Below are 16,555 nucleotides of genomic sequence, written 5' to 3' on the forward strand. Positions count from 1 at the left end.
AAACGGGTATTTTCTGTTTGTTCATTTTTATGAGCAGAATCCTTGTAACATTAGACAGTCAGTAGCTAAATTTTCTGCATTATTATTATGGTAAAGTATGTAGGAACAACTGTGGCTTTAAATGCAGTGAGGACTTGTGGTTTTTGTCTGTTTTTTTTTTATGGTTTTTGTCTGTTAAATGCAGATTTATATTTTTCTTTGAAGCCAAAGGCTTTTCTTCTATTTCCTTAATGTCTCACAGACCAGTTAGGATCTGCAGCCCACTATTTTAAATCCTTCAATGATCATAGCTGTGCAGATATGCTGGAAAAGGATAGTTTTGTACTGAATCTGGAATTTAAACAATGTAACTGCAATGAAAATCATGTATTTCATGTATGTTCTTGTAGCATTTTCTCATGATATTTGCAGACATATAGATCCATTGTACGACTGGACAACTCAAATATTGTTTTTTTGTTGCTCCGCTAACGTTAGCTTGGGGTTGTTTAAGCAAATTGAATTATCTTTTTTCTTTCTTTCTTTTTCTACCATGACCTCATTATTGACTTCACAATCACCCTAAAATGTCAGGGACAGATGTAAAAGGCATAAACTAAATTAGATTCTATTCTTGAACTCATAACAGGTGCTCTGTGGTGCAAAGGCACAGTCTCCTTATTAAACTTGAGGAGAGACATTTTCTCTAAAAGAAAAAAAAGTCAGTCATGGATGAAGTCTCATGCTGGTCATAATTTAGCCATAAGGCGCCTGAGATAACGTCAGGTCATTTTTAGCTCAGGACAGCTATTCTGAGAAATTCACACTGAAAATTGCTGCCAATTAATGTATTGTCACTGAATTTGATGTCTCCAGATAGTCAGGTGCTGTTGCAGCACAGTGGAAAACAAATCGAGTGGACAAGTGATGAAAACTGAATGAATGGTGAAAGCCTCTCCAGGTTTAGGTAAATCACAAGGGACCAATGACAGTTTGGTTTACTATGTATAGCTATATTTGACAGAGGCTTTCTTAAGATAAAGTTAGTTTCTATAAAATAACAGATTTAAAATATTTTGAAATTAAATTGGGTCATTTTAAACTTGCATTTTAATACAAATATTGTGCAAAAGCCTAAAACAAAGAAAAAAAAATTAAAATCTGCAGTTTTTAAGCTCAGAAGTCACCTGTCCAGCCAGCATCTCATAGAGCAGAACTCCATATGCCCACCAGTCTACGGAGCGTCCATATGGCTGATATGCAATGATCTGTGGAAGAAAGACAAAAAGTTCAGGTTAGCTTAACAGTTCACAGATGTAAAAACAGGCTTATAAAAACAGCAAACTCAGCTCCTCATGCTGATTTTAAAAAGTTATTGTAGAAACAAACAACAGCATTAATATTATCCTGGAGTTAGTGCATTTGAAACAGTTCAATACAGAGACAAAATAGACTCACTCTGACTTGTGCATGCTTAATTCTTGATTTGTGCGTAAATGTAAAGTTTCCACCAGATATTATTCACAATCTAAGTTCAAATCGGCTGAAAAGAGAACTCTGGTTACGCAGGATTCTAGTAGCATTTATGGAGACGTGAAAAGAGTCTCACATCGGATTTGTGCGTTTTGTGTGTGCGTAACAAGCGATTTGTGCATGTAGTTCGTTTCAAGCCGTTGTAATTTGAATTTGTGCATGTCTAAATTGTATTTTGTATCTTTTTTAATTCAATAATTTTAAAATATATAAAATATATTGTATGAGTTACAAATCAAAAATAAGGGTGAGTCTGTTTTCTCTCCATAGTTCAATGAATAGTTAAATCGGGTTCCCTAAATTAAATAAAGTATACTATAGTTGAAAAAAAAAATCAAGATTTCATCTGACACACATCCACAGATCATACTGATTAGTCAAAGATTTGTCATCTGTTTCATTATATTCAGAACATTTGTGCTCCAGGAGGATATCTTATCACTATTTACAAATCCAGTCACAGCTATAGAAACATGTAGTGGATACATATGTAGGAATCAAACAGGATGGTACAGAATAATTTATGCATTCACACTTCTGCCAGGTAAAATGGTGAATGATGTGGACTTATATAACGCTTTACAATCACAGACCCATTCACACACATTCACACACTCATGACGGTTCTGCTGCAGAACACCGTCGCCAACCTTCCACCAGAGGCACTGTGAGGTTCAGCGTCTTGCCCAAGGACACTTTAACACACGGGCGGAAAGGTAGGAATTAGCCACGTCACTCTTGAACTGAGTGTATTACTCATCATTAACATTTTTAAATTTTGCTATACTGTTCATTTTAATTGTATTTTACTTCTATTTTATTGTTTAAACTGTATTTATTTTCTTGGGATGATGCCTTTCAGCCCAGATCTCCATTGGAGAAGAGATCTAATCTCAATGGGATTTCCAAGTAAAATAAAGATAAAAGAAAAAGAAATTCTGACACAAAAACAAAGGTGCATATTCTTCAGGCCTGAGATAGGTAAACTCTCATTTACATCATCCAGCAAAAGAAAACAAGCAGTTTATGTTGCAGTGCAGCAATTTGTGCATCATAACCTTTGTTTCATCACTTCTGACCTCTGGTTTTGCCCAGGAGCCAATGTACATTTTACTTCTCTAGTACGGTTTAAATTAAAGTATATGAGCTAAAAAAGTGTTTAAAACGTTATTTTATGATTGTTACAGAAATAAAACAGTTCAAATCCATCTCCTCAGACTGAACACAAGAGCTTAATGTTCAGGTATTTTTTGTAGCAGCAAGGAACGCAGACAAGTACACAACTTCTTTCAATACAAATACCATGAAATGTCCGACTTAACAATCGGAAGGCGCCTGCTTATAACCACCTTTTTAATTAAATTATTTATTTATAACAGTTTGTTGTGACTGTCATGTCCTCTTTTATCTCGTTCCCATGCACTGCTTTCACTGAATTACCCTTAGGGACTCAATTTAAGTCCCGTCTGTCAATCAGTTCATCTAAAAGACCGATTCCACTGCAAAAATAATCAATCATTACCTTTATCTTATTCATTCATTAATTCTTACTTTCCAAAGCACTGGTACAAATGTACCAGTACAAACTCATCTTAGTGACCCACATCAAGGCTGTAAGGAAATATGTGGGTCAGTGACCCTAGATGCCCTTTGAGTGGTAAGTAATGGCTAAACATCATCTATAAACTTGTTCAACCCTAGATCACTATTGCCTGGTGATTTTTACCCGAGCAAAAGTATTTACAGGATTTTCAGTATATTGCATTTTTCTGAGTGTCATGGGTCCATGGGTGAAGTCTCAGGAATGGGTGGACCAAAGACAAAGTCTCAAGTATCCTTATTTTATTTTTTTTTTTAGGATTTTTTTCTTCTCAAATTCCTAATTTTCTGTAATTCTCTAGCATGTTTTTAAGATCTTCTTCTGGGACTCAAATTTATCATGTGTTGTGACATTTAATCTAGTTTTATGACAAATACTTTTTATTGGATATATTATATTGGGTAAAAATTACCCGGCAAAAGTGTAACTTTTTAGAACAAGTCTTCTAGAGTTAACACTTTTTTTTCAAAAATATGCTATAAAGTAAACTCTTCAGTAACTTACTCTAAATTAGCACTTATATGTATTGTTTTTTTAAATGCATTCAAATGCATCTTTTTAAAAAATCTGTGTTTTGTCCTGCATTGTCCACAATCTATGCTTGAAATAAACCAGATCAATCCATCAAACTTTTTTTTATTCAAATGATAAATTTACAAAAACCCATTTCTATTAATGTTCAATGACTTCTTCTTCACTTTCGGCTTATCCCTTTCGGGGTCGCCACAGTGAAACAGCACCCACTGTTTCACATCAGTGATTTGGCAGAGTTTTTACGTCGGATGCCCTTCCTGACACAACCCTGTACTTGAGGGGCACAGGGACCCAGTTAGGCAGCAGCGTCAAGGGTCTTGCCTAAGGACTCAATCTGGGTGGGGATCAGTGGACAACCCTGGGAATCGAACCCTTCACCTAGCCCACTGATCCACCCAGCCGCTTATTATTAATGTTCAATGACTATGATGGCCTATTATTTGATCAATAACTGCCTGAAGCAGGATGTGTTGATAGTACTGAATAATTAATAGACCAACATTAGATGTAGCATGTTTGTAAAGTTGTTAACTCGTTTCCCCCAGCAGTGGTTAGTCCTTGCATTCTCAAATAAATTGATAACGTAACAAAATAGGTGATAGTTTTTCCTAAATCCAGAAGGATTAGTTCCATGTGGATCAATATTATTTGTTGGGATGTTTTGTCACTGAAGTGCTGGACTGTTGATGTTTAAGGGACGTGTGTCTTTTTGGGCATTCTGTTTAAAGATTAGAACAAAATAATCAAGATTAAAAAATATGTTGAAATTGTGAATAACAGGAAAATGGGTTGAAGGCTCAGCTTTCAAGTCTCTTTGCGGGAGGAGCTTAGCCTAAATCCCTGATTTTCTTCAGCTCTTTAGTAAGAAGGTTCCAAGGAGAAATCCTGTTCCCTTATCATGCTCGGCTGTTTTTAATTTGCACGGTGATCCAAGACTTCATGGTGAGGGAAACCTCCAAGTTAAACCCCAAAGCTCGCACTTTCAGATCGTTGGTCCTGCAGGGACTGTGTCAGTATAACCTGACAACTGCAAATCAGCTTTCACATAAGATTTACGATCTACCCAAGTGTTTTAGTATGCATGAGAGGGGATAAATCCTCTTCTCTGGGAAGTGAAAGCAGATCCAGCGAACTGTGGGAACAGTCTTCACCTCAGAGCCAAACCACATCTGACACGCGATGCCGAAACACCAGACATGACACGTTTCTTATGGGAAGCGGCAAGCTGTTAAATACACCCCTGATTTGCTGAGAAGGGATTGTTTTATAATGACAGCAGGAAGTAGGGTAATGTCTGACGGCCTGTCACTGAGGACTTGTACTGTGGCACTTCACATTTGGTGCTGCTGGAACAGAGACGTGGCCTTGAGGGTAATCTGGCAAACAAAGCATTTAAGAACACCAAGTATTTCGACACATAAGGTTACGTAGCGAGGAGAGCTTCGTGTCAGTCAGTGGAATAGCAGTTTTTATTGTCAAAGTGAGAGAACGTTGGAAAAATAAAAAAATATTTTACATTCAACAAATATAATTGAGGTTATTTACATAACCTCAAAATTGCAGTAAGACCATAAACAATAAACTACAAAAAATGCAGCAATTCTGGTACAGAAATGTTTGTTGTTGCGGTGTAGGACTGGGGTTGGTGGTGGAAACTTAAACATTTGATAAATACATAAAGGACAAAACAAAAGGGTCAATATGGAGAGATGGCCATGGCCCCAAAGATAAACCATCTGACATCTCTGACATTAGGAGAGCAATCAAAGGCGTCCAGGCTAAGCTAACTCCACTGATGCACTTGAAGCTAGGTTAGTAAGCCTTGTTGTGTCTTGGAATGTTTTGTGCAAGTGGATCAGACGCATTGTGCGACTCTTAATTGTGTTATGTTTACTTACATAGTCATTGTACTGAAGGTCACGCCTGAGGCGTCGTCGGTGAGGCTTAAACACAAAATCTTTAAAGTACTGTAACTTTTCAACCGTTAACACGCTCAATGTAACTGCAGTAGATTCTGGAGGAGAAAAGCGGCTCATGCCGCTTTTCTCCTCCAGAATCTACTGCAGTTACATTGATCGTATTAAAGGTTGTCATGTAAAGAAAATGGTATGGTAGGGCCCGGGTGGGATTATATAAATTCGCTTACGTCCACTCCCGTTTAAACGATCTATAATTGATGCCTATTTATCCCATTTCTGACATTTCTTTGTATGAATGTAAACCTCTGATTGTATTACACATGCATTATAACATAGGATATGAACATATAAGGAATGTGGGTGTGGTTATCTTCGTTGCTAAGGAAATCCAAACATTTACTTTTGCCGATGCTTATGAAACTAATGTCCATTTGTTTGGTGACTTCAGGTAAACAAAACATGAAATGGTTGCTATGGAGATAAAACCCAATGAAAAGCCGCTATTTTGAAAAAAGTGTTTTTCCATGAATTTGTCATATACATCTCAGACCAGCAGCTTTGATTCTTGCTTTGATTGCTTGAAATAAACCATTTCAAATCAAAAATATGTAGTTGTTTTTTTTTCAATTTAAAGTGACTGAAAGCAAAAAATCTTTAAAAAAAATGCAAAACTGAGTCCTCAACATTGAACTGGGCTGCGTCAAAAGTTACATTTGTGAATGACTTTTTCACATAACACAGTAAAGCTCAGCTTAACTCAGTTTGACTGTGCTTTCCTTTTTTTTCTCTTTGGTTGACAGAGGAAAAAAGAATCTGCTTCTCTCCAGATGACAGCTGAGATGGCCTCAAGCTAATGTCCGAACGAAGCAGGGACAGAAAATGGAAGCTGCAGATAACAGTGTAGGGGATTTGAGGTGCACGGGTGCAGTCTCTGGCTGAAGACTAACTACAGAGGTTTTCTAAAAGAGTCTGTGCTCAGGAATGTTGGGAAATATTTACCTTCGCTTCACTAATTGTGAAGTGTGGAAAAAGAAGGAGCAAAAAGTGTGTCTTGTAATTTTGTGCTTAACCATGATGGTGGAAACTAAAGAGCCGTGTTCTGAGTCATCCTACAGAGCTCTAACACGTCTCTGCTGTGACTCTTTGTCCTTGCCACTAAACACCAACGGACACAAACAGTTTGAGGCACACTGACCTTCGTCCCATGAGCCAGCCTCTTGTGTCTGGATCCTATTTTTTTTGTTGTTATGGTTAGAAATGCCTTCGTTCTCTCTCATGTTTTAGTGAGGCTGATGCATGAAATCCACATTCCTTCTGCCAGGCTGCAAATGATACCAATGGTCATGCATGACTTGTGCCGTGCACCGTGCTTTATTTTGGACTTCACGTGCAGGAGGAGAATGTGCATCCATGAACGGGAGCTGGAGAAGTTTGGCTCTATATTTTTGCTGCATTTGGATTTCGCCGGCATACGTGTGCTTGTTTATGCTTGTGGCTTTCGTAACGAGGGTTTCTGTATGGCTATCACGCATTTGGTCTTGCGGTTTGTTTGTGCGCATGCACACTGCTGCAGACATCGCTCGTCCACTGGGCCTAATACTACTTGACAGTTCTGGATCATACTGCTGGCTATTCAAACCTCTACTCGTTGCAGACACAAAAACGAACACGCACACACACATGCAACAACCTACGCAGTGTCATCTTCATGGAGAAACGGGGAAAAAAACCTTGACAACACAGGGCATTGGAGCAGCAACGTTAGAGTGTGCTACGTGAGCATATTGCCACAGCGGTGCTGCTGTATTCCTTTGAGGACTCTGCTGTGAAGTGGACTGCTTTGCATCACGCCACACACAGTCTGTTTTAAGGAACCCTCTCCAATGAAAATTCTGTTTGGAAAATGTTCTTGCAGCATTTTTCTCCTGATGGAGGACATTTATCAAATAATTTAGAAATTAAAACTGCTTCTGAGTATTTCTTTATTCAGATCAGGATGGATCAGAAGTAGTGGTGGGGGAAATAATCAATACTTAGATGCATCAATTATGATCCAAACATGATTTCTGAATCGTCTAATGAATTTGTTGGGAAAAACTCGTCATACACTCACTCATAAAGCATGCTTACTAATATATTCATCGATAATATTACCATATTTACATTACAGTGTTGAAGTTTGGGGAAATACTTATAAAGCCTATTAACATTCTTTGTACATCTTACAAAAAAATGCTATTTAAATGCAGCAGTTCATGGTGTGGATTATGGGACACATACAAATCGACTGTTTTTAAAGTTGGGTTTATTAAAACTATGGGAACTAGTGAAACTTAAAACAGCATTCAAAATGTTTAGAGCCAGAAACTACTTACTTCCAGTAAACATACAACAAATGTTCAATGTCAGAGATGGAGGTTACGATTTAAGAAAACAGCTGAATTTCAAAAAGCAATGTACCAGTACAACAAAAAAGAAAATGTTTCTATCATTTTGTGGTGTGGATTTATGGAATGGGTTGAATGAAGGTTTAAAACAAAGCAAAAGTTTACATCTATTTAAAAAAAACATACAAGATACAACTGCTGAATCTTTACAAGGCCTGAAATGATCATTATAAACATAAGAACAAATCTTATTGTACATACGTGTCAAACAGAAGGTAATTTGAAGTGTTTTTGAGAATAAAAACTGTGAATAGATATTTGTAACATAAGGTGTTGTAAAAAGGGGTGGAACCACGCCAGACTTTTCTTCTACCCACTCCTTTTCAAACACATTGTTTGCTATACTTGTACATTTTTATTTTTAACTCTTGTTTTTGTTTTCATTTTGTGTTTGAAACAAAAAATAAATGTTTTTTTTTTTTTAATAATTGAAAAATGTATAAAATTTAAAGTAAAAGTAGTAGGCAGAACTAAAAGAGGGGTGTTTTTTACTAAGACGTTGTTTGAAGAGCACACAAACATGCAGATCACATCAAACAACCGGTCTGACTTCAGAATCGACACCACATCGACTTTGGAAAAATCTCTAATGGTGTATAAGTACTGTCAGACCAAAATTAAAATGTAGAGAACACAATTTTTTATCTTTGAAATGTGTTATAATGTTAATTCTTCACTATAAACAACCCCAAAGTTGTATTTTGATCCATTACTCATTTGAGCATTTCTCTAGAACCCCGCCCTCTGAGCACCAGCCCCTCCCAGTCCACAAAAGCGAGTGGGTCCTCACATTGTGACATCACAAAGTGGGGAACAGCCCCTTCCAGGAAGAGTCTGTGCTGCCAGCACCGACCCCAGGCTAACACACACACTTTGTCTACAAAGCGAGCAGTTTTCAGTAGAACACTTTAACTTTAGCATCGACTCTGAGAATAAGTGGTGCTGAAGGAGAGAAATTAGAGAGATCGAGTCGTCTTACTTCCAGGAAGGAAAAAGATGAAAAATGCTAGAATGACTGATTGATTATGTAGCTGGATAGGCTCCAGCAACCCTGTGACCCCAAATGTGAGTGAGTGGGTACACAAATGGATGAATGGATGGATAAACCAATAAATATAAATATATTTGTCAAATTACGAAGGTAATACCTCATATCATTCTTTAGGCTAAATGGTGAACTGTTTGACTATCAAAACTTTTTAACTGAACTACTTTATGACATTTTATAAATAAAACCTTTTGCCCATTTTTGTTTTCAAATAAACTCCTTTGTGCAACCTCATAAAACATATTTGCACTAAACACTTTTTCTTGTTTTATCACATTGTTTGGGAGAATCTGTTTTCTGTCCCTCTCAGGTTCCTGTTAGCCTGTAGACTCAGCACCAGTCGTTGGTCGTTTTTCTTTTCACACTGAAGAAAACCATTTTCCTCCTCATGGATTTTGATTTTCTCCATCCTGCCAATAACAGTCTTCAATCTGACATGCTCTAGAAATTTCAGCAACTGCATCTAGGATCTCTCTGATGGTTACTTTTATACATTTAACCATTTGAATCTAATTCTGGCAAATGCAACAATACACTTTGGGGCAAAAAAGGGCCATATTAAAAAAGTTATGGTCTGTCTGAGTTATAAACCCTGAAATGATGAGTTCATAGTCTGGAAAGTCGTAGTCATAATTTCTGTTTCTCCCCTCAGAGTGGAGCATGATATGAGCCACTGATGTTTCTGAATTTCACACTGATGTGAAGAACAACTAGAGCAAACGAAAAAATCCTTCATGACAGACAGCTTAATATCTTAAACTTCTCACCTGAAATGTCACGCTGAGCCATGAGGCCACCGCTCTCACTCGTTTTAAATCTCCTTTATTCGCTCTTTGCTCACATTTATGGGTTTTCTGTCTCGCACAGTTGAAACTTTATAGCTGCTATCTTATCTTTTCCTTCGTGCCTTACTTCTCTCACGTTTTGGGTTTTTTTGTGTGCTGCAGAGTCAATGAAGTGTAAATTCACATGACTGCCTTTATAGGTCAGAGTGAAAACGGTGCGCCTGAGCATTTGTACGCGCATGCCTGTGCATAAGGGAGAGCAGGAAGAACGCCGCTGCTTTCTGTCACTGCACGGACATCCAGGGAGTCTCACATACATAGAAATGTACTTCAGCGTGAATCATGTGAGAGAGACTAAGACCACGTTCTAACACAAACGTGCACAGATTTAAAAACGCAGAAGTGGCCAAGCAGTAAACAAGCTTATGTGATGCAAAGTAAAACCTAGAGGCAAACATTTGCTCCATTGTCCTCCCTTTAACATAAACCGGTTTTGTTATCATGCCGACATCAATTAGTGCTGCTCGAATGAAATAATTAGATCATAAATTCTGTGGCTGGTAACAGATTTAATTTATCTAAGAAAATATTTAAAATACAATAACAAAAATGACACTACTTCTCAGATGAAGGAGTTAAAAAGTAAAAAAAAATATTATATTTTTCCAAAATCTTTTGTATTAAAAAGTAAGAAATTAGGCTGAATTTGATTAAATGTCAGAATGCTGTGCTATGTTTTTATTCCTAATCCTTATCGCCCATTATAAGTCTTAGAGGCTTAGAGGGATCACAACGCATGAGACACATGCTAAGGCATGAGAGGTTAATGTTGAATCGATCTGCAGCCTCTCCAAACATAGATGCAGCCTACATACAGCGCATTCCAAATTAATATGTAAATTACGCATTTATGCAATTATGCAAATGTGTCGTTTTTAAGTCGGCAATCCCAATCTGGACTTTAAAACGCTCTCACATCAAACACACACCCAGAGTAACACTGACCTCTGGAGCTATGTAGTCTGGGGTTCCACAGAAGGTTCTGGTTGTCACATTTTCTGACATGTTCTCTTTGCACATGCCGAAGTCAGCAATCTTAATGTGGCCCTCAGCATCCAGCATCACGTTGTCCAACTTCAAATCCCTGAAAAAGAAGAGAGGAGGTTGAAAACGGCCTTCAGATTATTCACGTTGATTTAAATACATCATTACAAGCTAAATCTTTATCACTAGTAAAGGCAAGGTGCAACCAATTATCGTGCAGAAAAAGCACAATATTAGTAGGAATATTTGTGTATACTTGTTTTCAGAATATATTTTTAGTTTTTTAATTAGTGGTTTCCGTGGTACCTTGTTGTGCCAGTTTTCTTGCATTTGGCATTTTACCAATTCAAATTCAACTTTATTTATATAGCACTTTTCCTGCTTCTGAGCATCTCAAAGTGCTTTCCACAATAAAACAAATAACAGTAGTAATAGAAATCATAGTAAAAAATAAATAAAAACACTTTAAAAACCCAACACACACACACATCCCGTAAGTACAATCAGATTAGATCAAAGTAATTATTAGTGAAAATGTATCAAACCAAATAAAAACATGTGGACATGTAAAAACTAAAGGCTATACTAAAAAGATGAGTTTTTCTTAGGGGTTTGCCTCCTGACAAACTCAGTTTGAAAATGTTTAAGCTTTGAATTTAACAATAGGAAGTCTTTTCTACGGTGGCCCTGAAGTGCAAATCACATCAACAAATCACTCGACACAAAAACATTTTAGAGATGACAACAATAATTTAAAAAGCAAAACAAATAAAAAAAAACAGAATTAGATCTTAGAAAATAAAACAGAATTCCAGGAACCAAAAAGTAAAAAGCAAAAAAAAATAGTTTGGAAAACAAAAGTAATTTCCATTTTAAAGGAAAGTTCTTTAGCATGAAGCAATACTGGAAATCCTCCAATCAGTGATTTCTACGTTTTTCAGTTTCTCATTGTATTTTGTTTTTCTAACTTTTTGTTTTCTGGAAATTACTTTTGTTTTCCGAAATGTTTTTTTTGTTTCGGTTTCTGGAATTTTGCTTTCTTTTTAAATATAATTCTGTTTTTTTCCTTTTTTTTTGTTTTATAAATGTGTGTTTTGCCTTTTTAGTTGTTGTTGTGATTTTTTAAATATTGTTTTGTCGAGTGATTTGATGACATGGTTTGCGCCGTACTTTTTTCCCAGCAGAGCAGTCAGATCTCATCACTATCTGTGCTTCTTGATTCTGGAAAAAAAAACCTTGGAAAACATTTTCTCTGATCAGCCTTAACATTAAAAGGCAAAACTACAACAAGAGACAGATATGGACATTTTTGGTGCAGGGAATCAGATTGTTGTACAAAATGAAACTTATTTCTTTACCAAACATTAATGAAACAGAAATAATGTGGTTCTGCATTCAGCCCGGCAGTCACTGACCACCGGACCAGAATCAGTCCAAGGCCCAGAGGATGTAGACCACTGCTGTACATGAGGAATAGATGTGTTAATGCTCACCTGTAAATGATTCCTTTACTGTGCAGGAAAAAGAGACCAACAGCAATCTCTGCTGCGTAGAATCTGCAAACAAACAAATCAGATTATTAGATTTTAGCATAAAATCAACAGAGATTTAACCTGTTAATGTGAATGTTGTAGAAAGTGTTTTGATGCAAATCCAAATAAACTTTTTACACAGGTTGAAGTTTGTTTTTTCTGTTAGTAATGATGAATATTTAAATCTTACACTGCCTGAGGTTCTTTGAACTTGCCCACTTGTTGAATGTGGTACATGAGGTCCCCTCCATTTACATACTCCATGACAAAGTAAAGTCGGTCCTGAGAATGGAAAAAGATATATCAAAGTATTTTTGATTTCTTATAACAAATAATAAACAGTATTTCCAGAATAGAATAAAATTCTCAAACAGCTTGGCATTTATAGTCACATAAAGTTTATAGTCACGAAGAAAGAGATGCAGATCAGTCTTGAAGCCAACCCTAACCCTGCTGTCTGAACTGCTGCAACTCTGCTGCCACTTCTACCATGACAAGATGACCTAAATAGTCCACCACAAACGCTTCATGGGAAAAGTAAACATTCCACACAGGCTTCTGTCAGCAAGCGTTTCCCTTGTTTTACAGTGCTGGTCTCTTATGACAAGCCTGACCTGACCCCAGTCTGAACGTGTTTGCTGGTCGCCTTCAAAGAGCAAACGCTACTCTTTCACATAGCAACAGAGTTGCAGCAACAGCAGGACTAAACCAATCTCCGTGTTTGAGAAAGTATCTACAGATAGGCTGCTTTTACTCCTGACGTTTGAATCCTTTGACCTCCATGTGTTGATGCACTTCTAATATGGAGTCTGTCTTTTCATACAATAATGGGTCTTAATTATGCTTTAATTGTGATTTTTTTGATGGATGCAAAGAGCCTTAGGAGTTACACACTATAAACCAGGATATAAAAATGGAAATTTGTAGAGACCGATGAATAAGTACGGGTGTCAAATTATTGGGTAAATCACGATTAATTAATCTAATTTTTAATCTATGACTCTTGTTGTGTTCTCAAATACAAAAAGAAACTGCTTATTTGCATGAATGTGTTATTAAAAGGCTTTTTTGGTCACTTTAGACCAGTGCTAGTCACTAGGTTAAATTAGGCTGATGAAAATTAATAGAATGTCCTTAAAAAAAAGAAAATGAAAAAAAAAGAAAAAAAAAAAAAAAAAGGGTGCGAGATTATTTGTGTGCACACGTGTGTTCATGAATATGAATGAAGGCCCTCTGCGCCTCGTCCTGTTCCCTTCACCTCCCTGCAGCGGCAATGGCTACAATCAGCTGCTAGAGTTTCTAAATAAATCTTCACAATCTAAATGCTGCTCAGATAAGTTCAACAACTGCCATTCTGATGAACGACACCTGAATTTTTCAGTGCTGTTCCATCTGAATGTGCACGTGCAGTTATTAAATTTTCAGCAGCTTGCCTTTCATAAATGATGCTGCCAACCTTGTGTCAGAGCTGGAGTGGAATACAGAGAACGTGTTTTTCTGGAATCATTTTTACTACTGTTGCAGACTGTCTTCCTCTTTTTTTAAGTGTTTGAGAAGCAGCCAAGAGTTCTTTTTTTTTTAACTAGCTGGGGCGAAAAAACCATCTACCATCATCCGTCTACCAAACTGAAGGATGTTTAGGAATACCACACAGGTATCAAACTAAACACTTGGGACATGCTATAGATAGAGTTTACAGTTTGTTTGTTCATCGGTAAAGTCCAAAGACAATAATCTGTGAAGTGTTGGTGCTAAACCTGAAGGAATGTGTCGTCACCATCATAAACTGATGATGGCTAAATACTGAGAGCTGCTTTTTAGACACTTTCTGAAAAGTTTGTACTTTTTTATGACGTTTTCTTAATCACTCAGAAACACTGACAGAAAAAATGCTTTTAATTTTTCCATCAATACGCTCAAACAAATCCTTTATGAATGGAGCTCCTCCAATGACATATGAAACATTTATAAAACAAAGGATGAAGTTCTTCACCTGCAAGTTAAAACCAATGAGTTATATAGGCTAGAGTTGCTACGCTAGCTTGTTGCATACGCAAAGTTGGATGCCATTTTGGAAAGGGCTAGATTCCTGTTTATTGCCGTGCTATAATTACACAAACAGCTGGAAAAACAAGAATGTGACTTTTCACAAGTAAATTATTACTGTCAGCTGATAAAGGAGAACTTCTAGAAAACATTTGAACAAGATCTGAGTGAGTTTACTCTCAGTAGTGAACATTTAGACTGATCCTGTAGTCCATTCAAAGTCAATGACAGCTTTAGACTTCGCATTTTTTCCATGTTTTCTGGCAGGACCACCAATCTTTTTTATATTTTGAGGATGACTGTGGTATTTGTATGTGTGTTAGACCTCAGATCAGACCAGAAGACCCGCTGGTAATTAGATTACTAAGTGGAAAAAAATAAACTAACCAGGATTTTCTCATTAGCAGTGAGCGAATAGAGAAAAGCCCCATGCCGAATTCCCATCCAGTAGGCAGACCAGGGACATGTGGCGTACAGAAAACCGCCTGCCCGGTGTCATGAGGGTCTCTGAGTCCCTCTGATAGAGGCTGGGTGGGATCCACTTATGGATCCACTTGTGCATTTCCCCTGCTGCGGTGCGTCGCGACCGGCTCCAGCTCGATAATACTCCTCGATTGCCCGGACCTCGCTGCCAGGGTCGTGGATTAAAGTGCTCACTGTGCCTTCCCTCCCATCCCCACTCTGCGAGGGGTCAGGGGCGATGTCGGCTACCCACCGACCCGTTTAAAAACACAGTCCGAGGAGTCTAACAGTTTGTGTCAACCTCAGTATGTGTGTAGATTTGAATAAATGAACATCCATGCATCGGGTATACATTACATTTCCTATGTAATTTTTTTATTGATAGAACAGTTTGAATTGTCGCTCATCTGTTGCACTTTGTACAAAACATTAATATCATGACCTGGGAATTATTTTTGTGACTATCGTTTTAGTTTTTTTTTAAATCATCAGACTAAAATTAAGTATTTCTTGGTAGTTTTATTCTATCTGCTAAGCCGTGTCTCATTGTTTACAACCCTTTCCAATATGCTGTCACTCTTTACGTATCCTGGACAAAAGTAAAAGGCTTTCATAGCACATCGAGCTTATATAACTCACTGGTTTAAACCAGGGGTGTCAAACTCAATCGCACAAGGGGCCAAAACCCAAAACACACCTTAGGTTGCGGGTCGAACAGGATAAACATTTATTGAACACTCTTAAACTAAATCTTTAAAACTTTAAAACTGTAACTTTTTAACAAAATTATTAACTATAGCATTATCTGTGATGATGCTAGTGTGAATGCTGTAAGATGAATTTGGCCGATGAAGATGCTAGTGCTGATAGCTGAAGATACTGAAAATAATAGCTAAAAACACTGAAGCTAATAGCCAGTTAAAATATTAGCTAAATGCCAAATTAGCCAAAAAAAACCCCCCAAAAAAACCCAACTAGAATGTAGCTGAAAAAATAGCTAAACTTCAAAACAGCCTAAAAAATTAAAATAGCCTAAATTAGTAAAAACAGCTACCATGTAGCTGAAATATTAGCTAAGCTCCAAAAAGCCTAAAAACAAATCAAAAAAAGCCTAAATTAGCCAAAACAGCTAATTAGCTAAACTCTAAAATAACCTAAAAAAGAGAATACCAAAATAGTCCAAAAAGCTAGCAGAATTCCAATATTTAAAACTTTAAAACCATAACTTTTTCATTTAACAATGATTAATAAAAAGGCAGGAATATTATTCCAGAATAAATAAACTTAAATCTTAAATCACTCCTAACATTTTACTCTCCAAAAAAATATATTTTGTCAAAATTATACAAGTTAGAAATAAGCACAAGATAACATCGGGTCATTAATAACAATAAAATGATCTGGAGGGCCGGATCCGGCCCCCGGGCCTAGACTTTGACACGTGGTTTAAACTGTCAGATAGCTAGCGAGCTAGTGTTTGCTCCCAATTCTATGCCTATTTTTAGTTGATCAGTAGCAAAAGCCTCATTTATTTATTCCTCATAAAGACTAAGACTCATATATGCACATTAACATTTGCTGGATGATTGTCTTTTTCCGTCAGCTACATTTGCCTGCAGTTGCTGA

General features: G+C 37.0%; 1 protein-coding gene across 3 annotated transcripts in view; it reads right to left on the reverse strand.

Annotated features, from left to right (window-relative positions):
- The window catches only part of prkcaa (protein kinase C, alpha, a), a 142,420-nt gene that overhangs the window by 22,927 nt on the left and 102,938 nt on the right, over positions 1–16,555 (reverse strand). For all 3 annotated transcript variants that reach the window (XR_002917529.2, XR_002917530.2, XM_036209694.1), the window contains 4 exons: positions 12,612–12,703; positions 12,383–12,445; positions 10,851–10,989; positions 1,167–1,247 (listed from right to left, as the gene is read on the reverse strand). Coding sequence is in view for 1 of the 3 variants with exons in the window: in XM_036209694.1 (XP_036065587.1) it covers positions 1,167–1,247; positions 10,851–10,989; positions 12,383–12,445; positions 12,612–12,703 (375 nt within the window). In the remaining 2 variants the exon portion in view is untranslated. The remainder of the gene's footprint in view (positions 1–1,166; positions 1,248–10,850; positions 10,990–12,382; positions 12,446–12,611; positions 12,704–16,555) is intronic.

This window comes from Oryzias melastigma, linkage group LG1 (assembly GCF_002922805.2).
Source record: "Oryzias melastigma strain HK-1 linkage group LG1, ASM292280v2, whole genome shotgun sequence".
Lineage (NCBI taxonomy): Eukaryota > Metazoa > Chordata > Actinopteri > Beloniformes > Adrianichthyidae > Oryzias > Oryzias melastigma.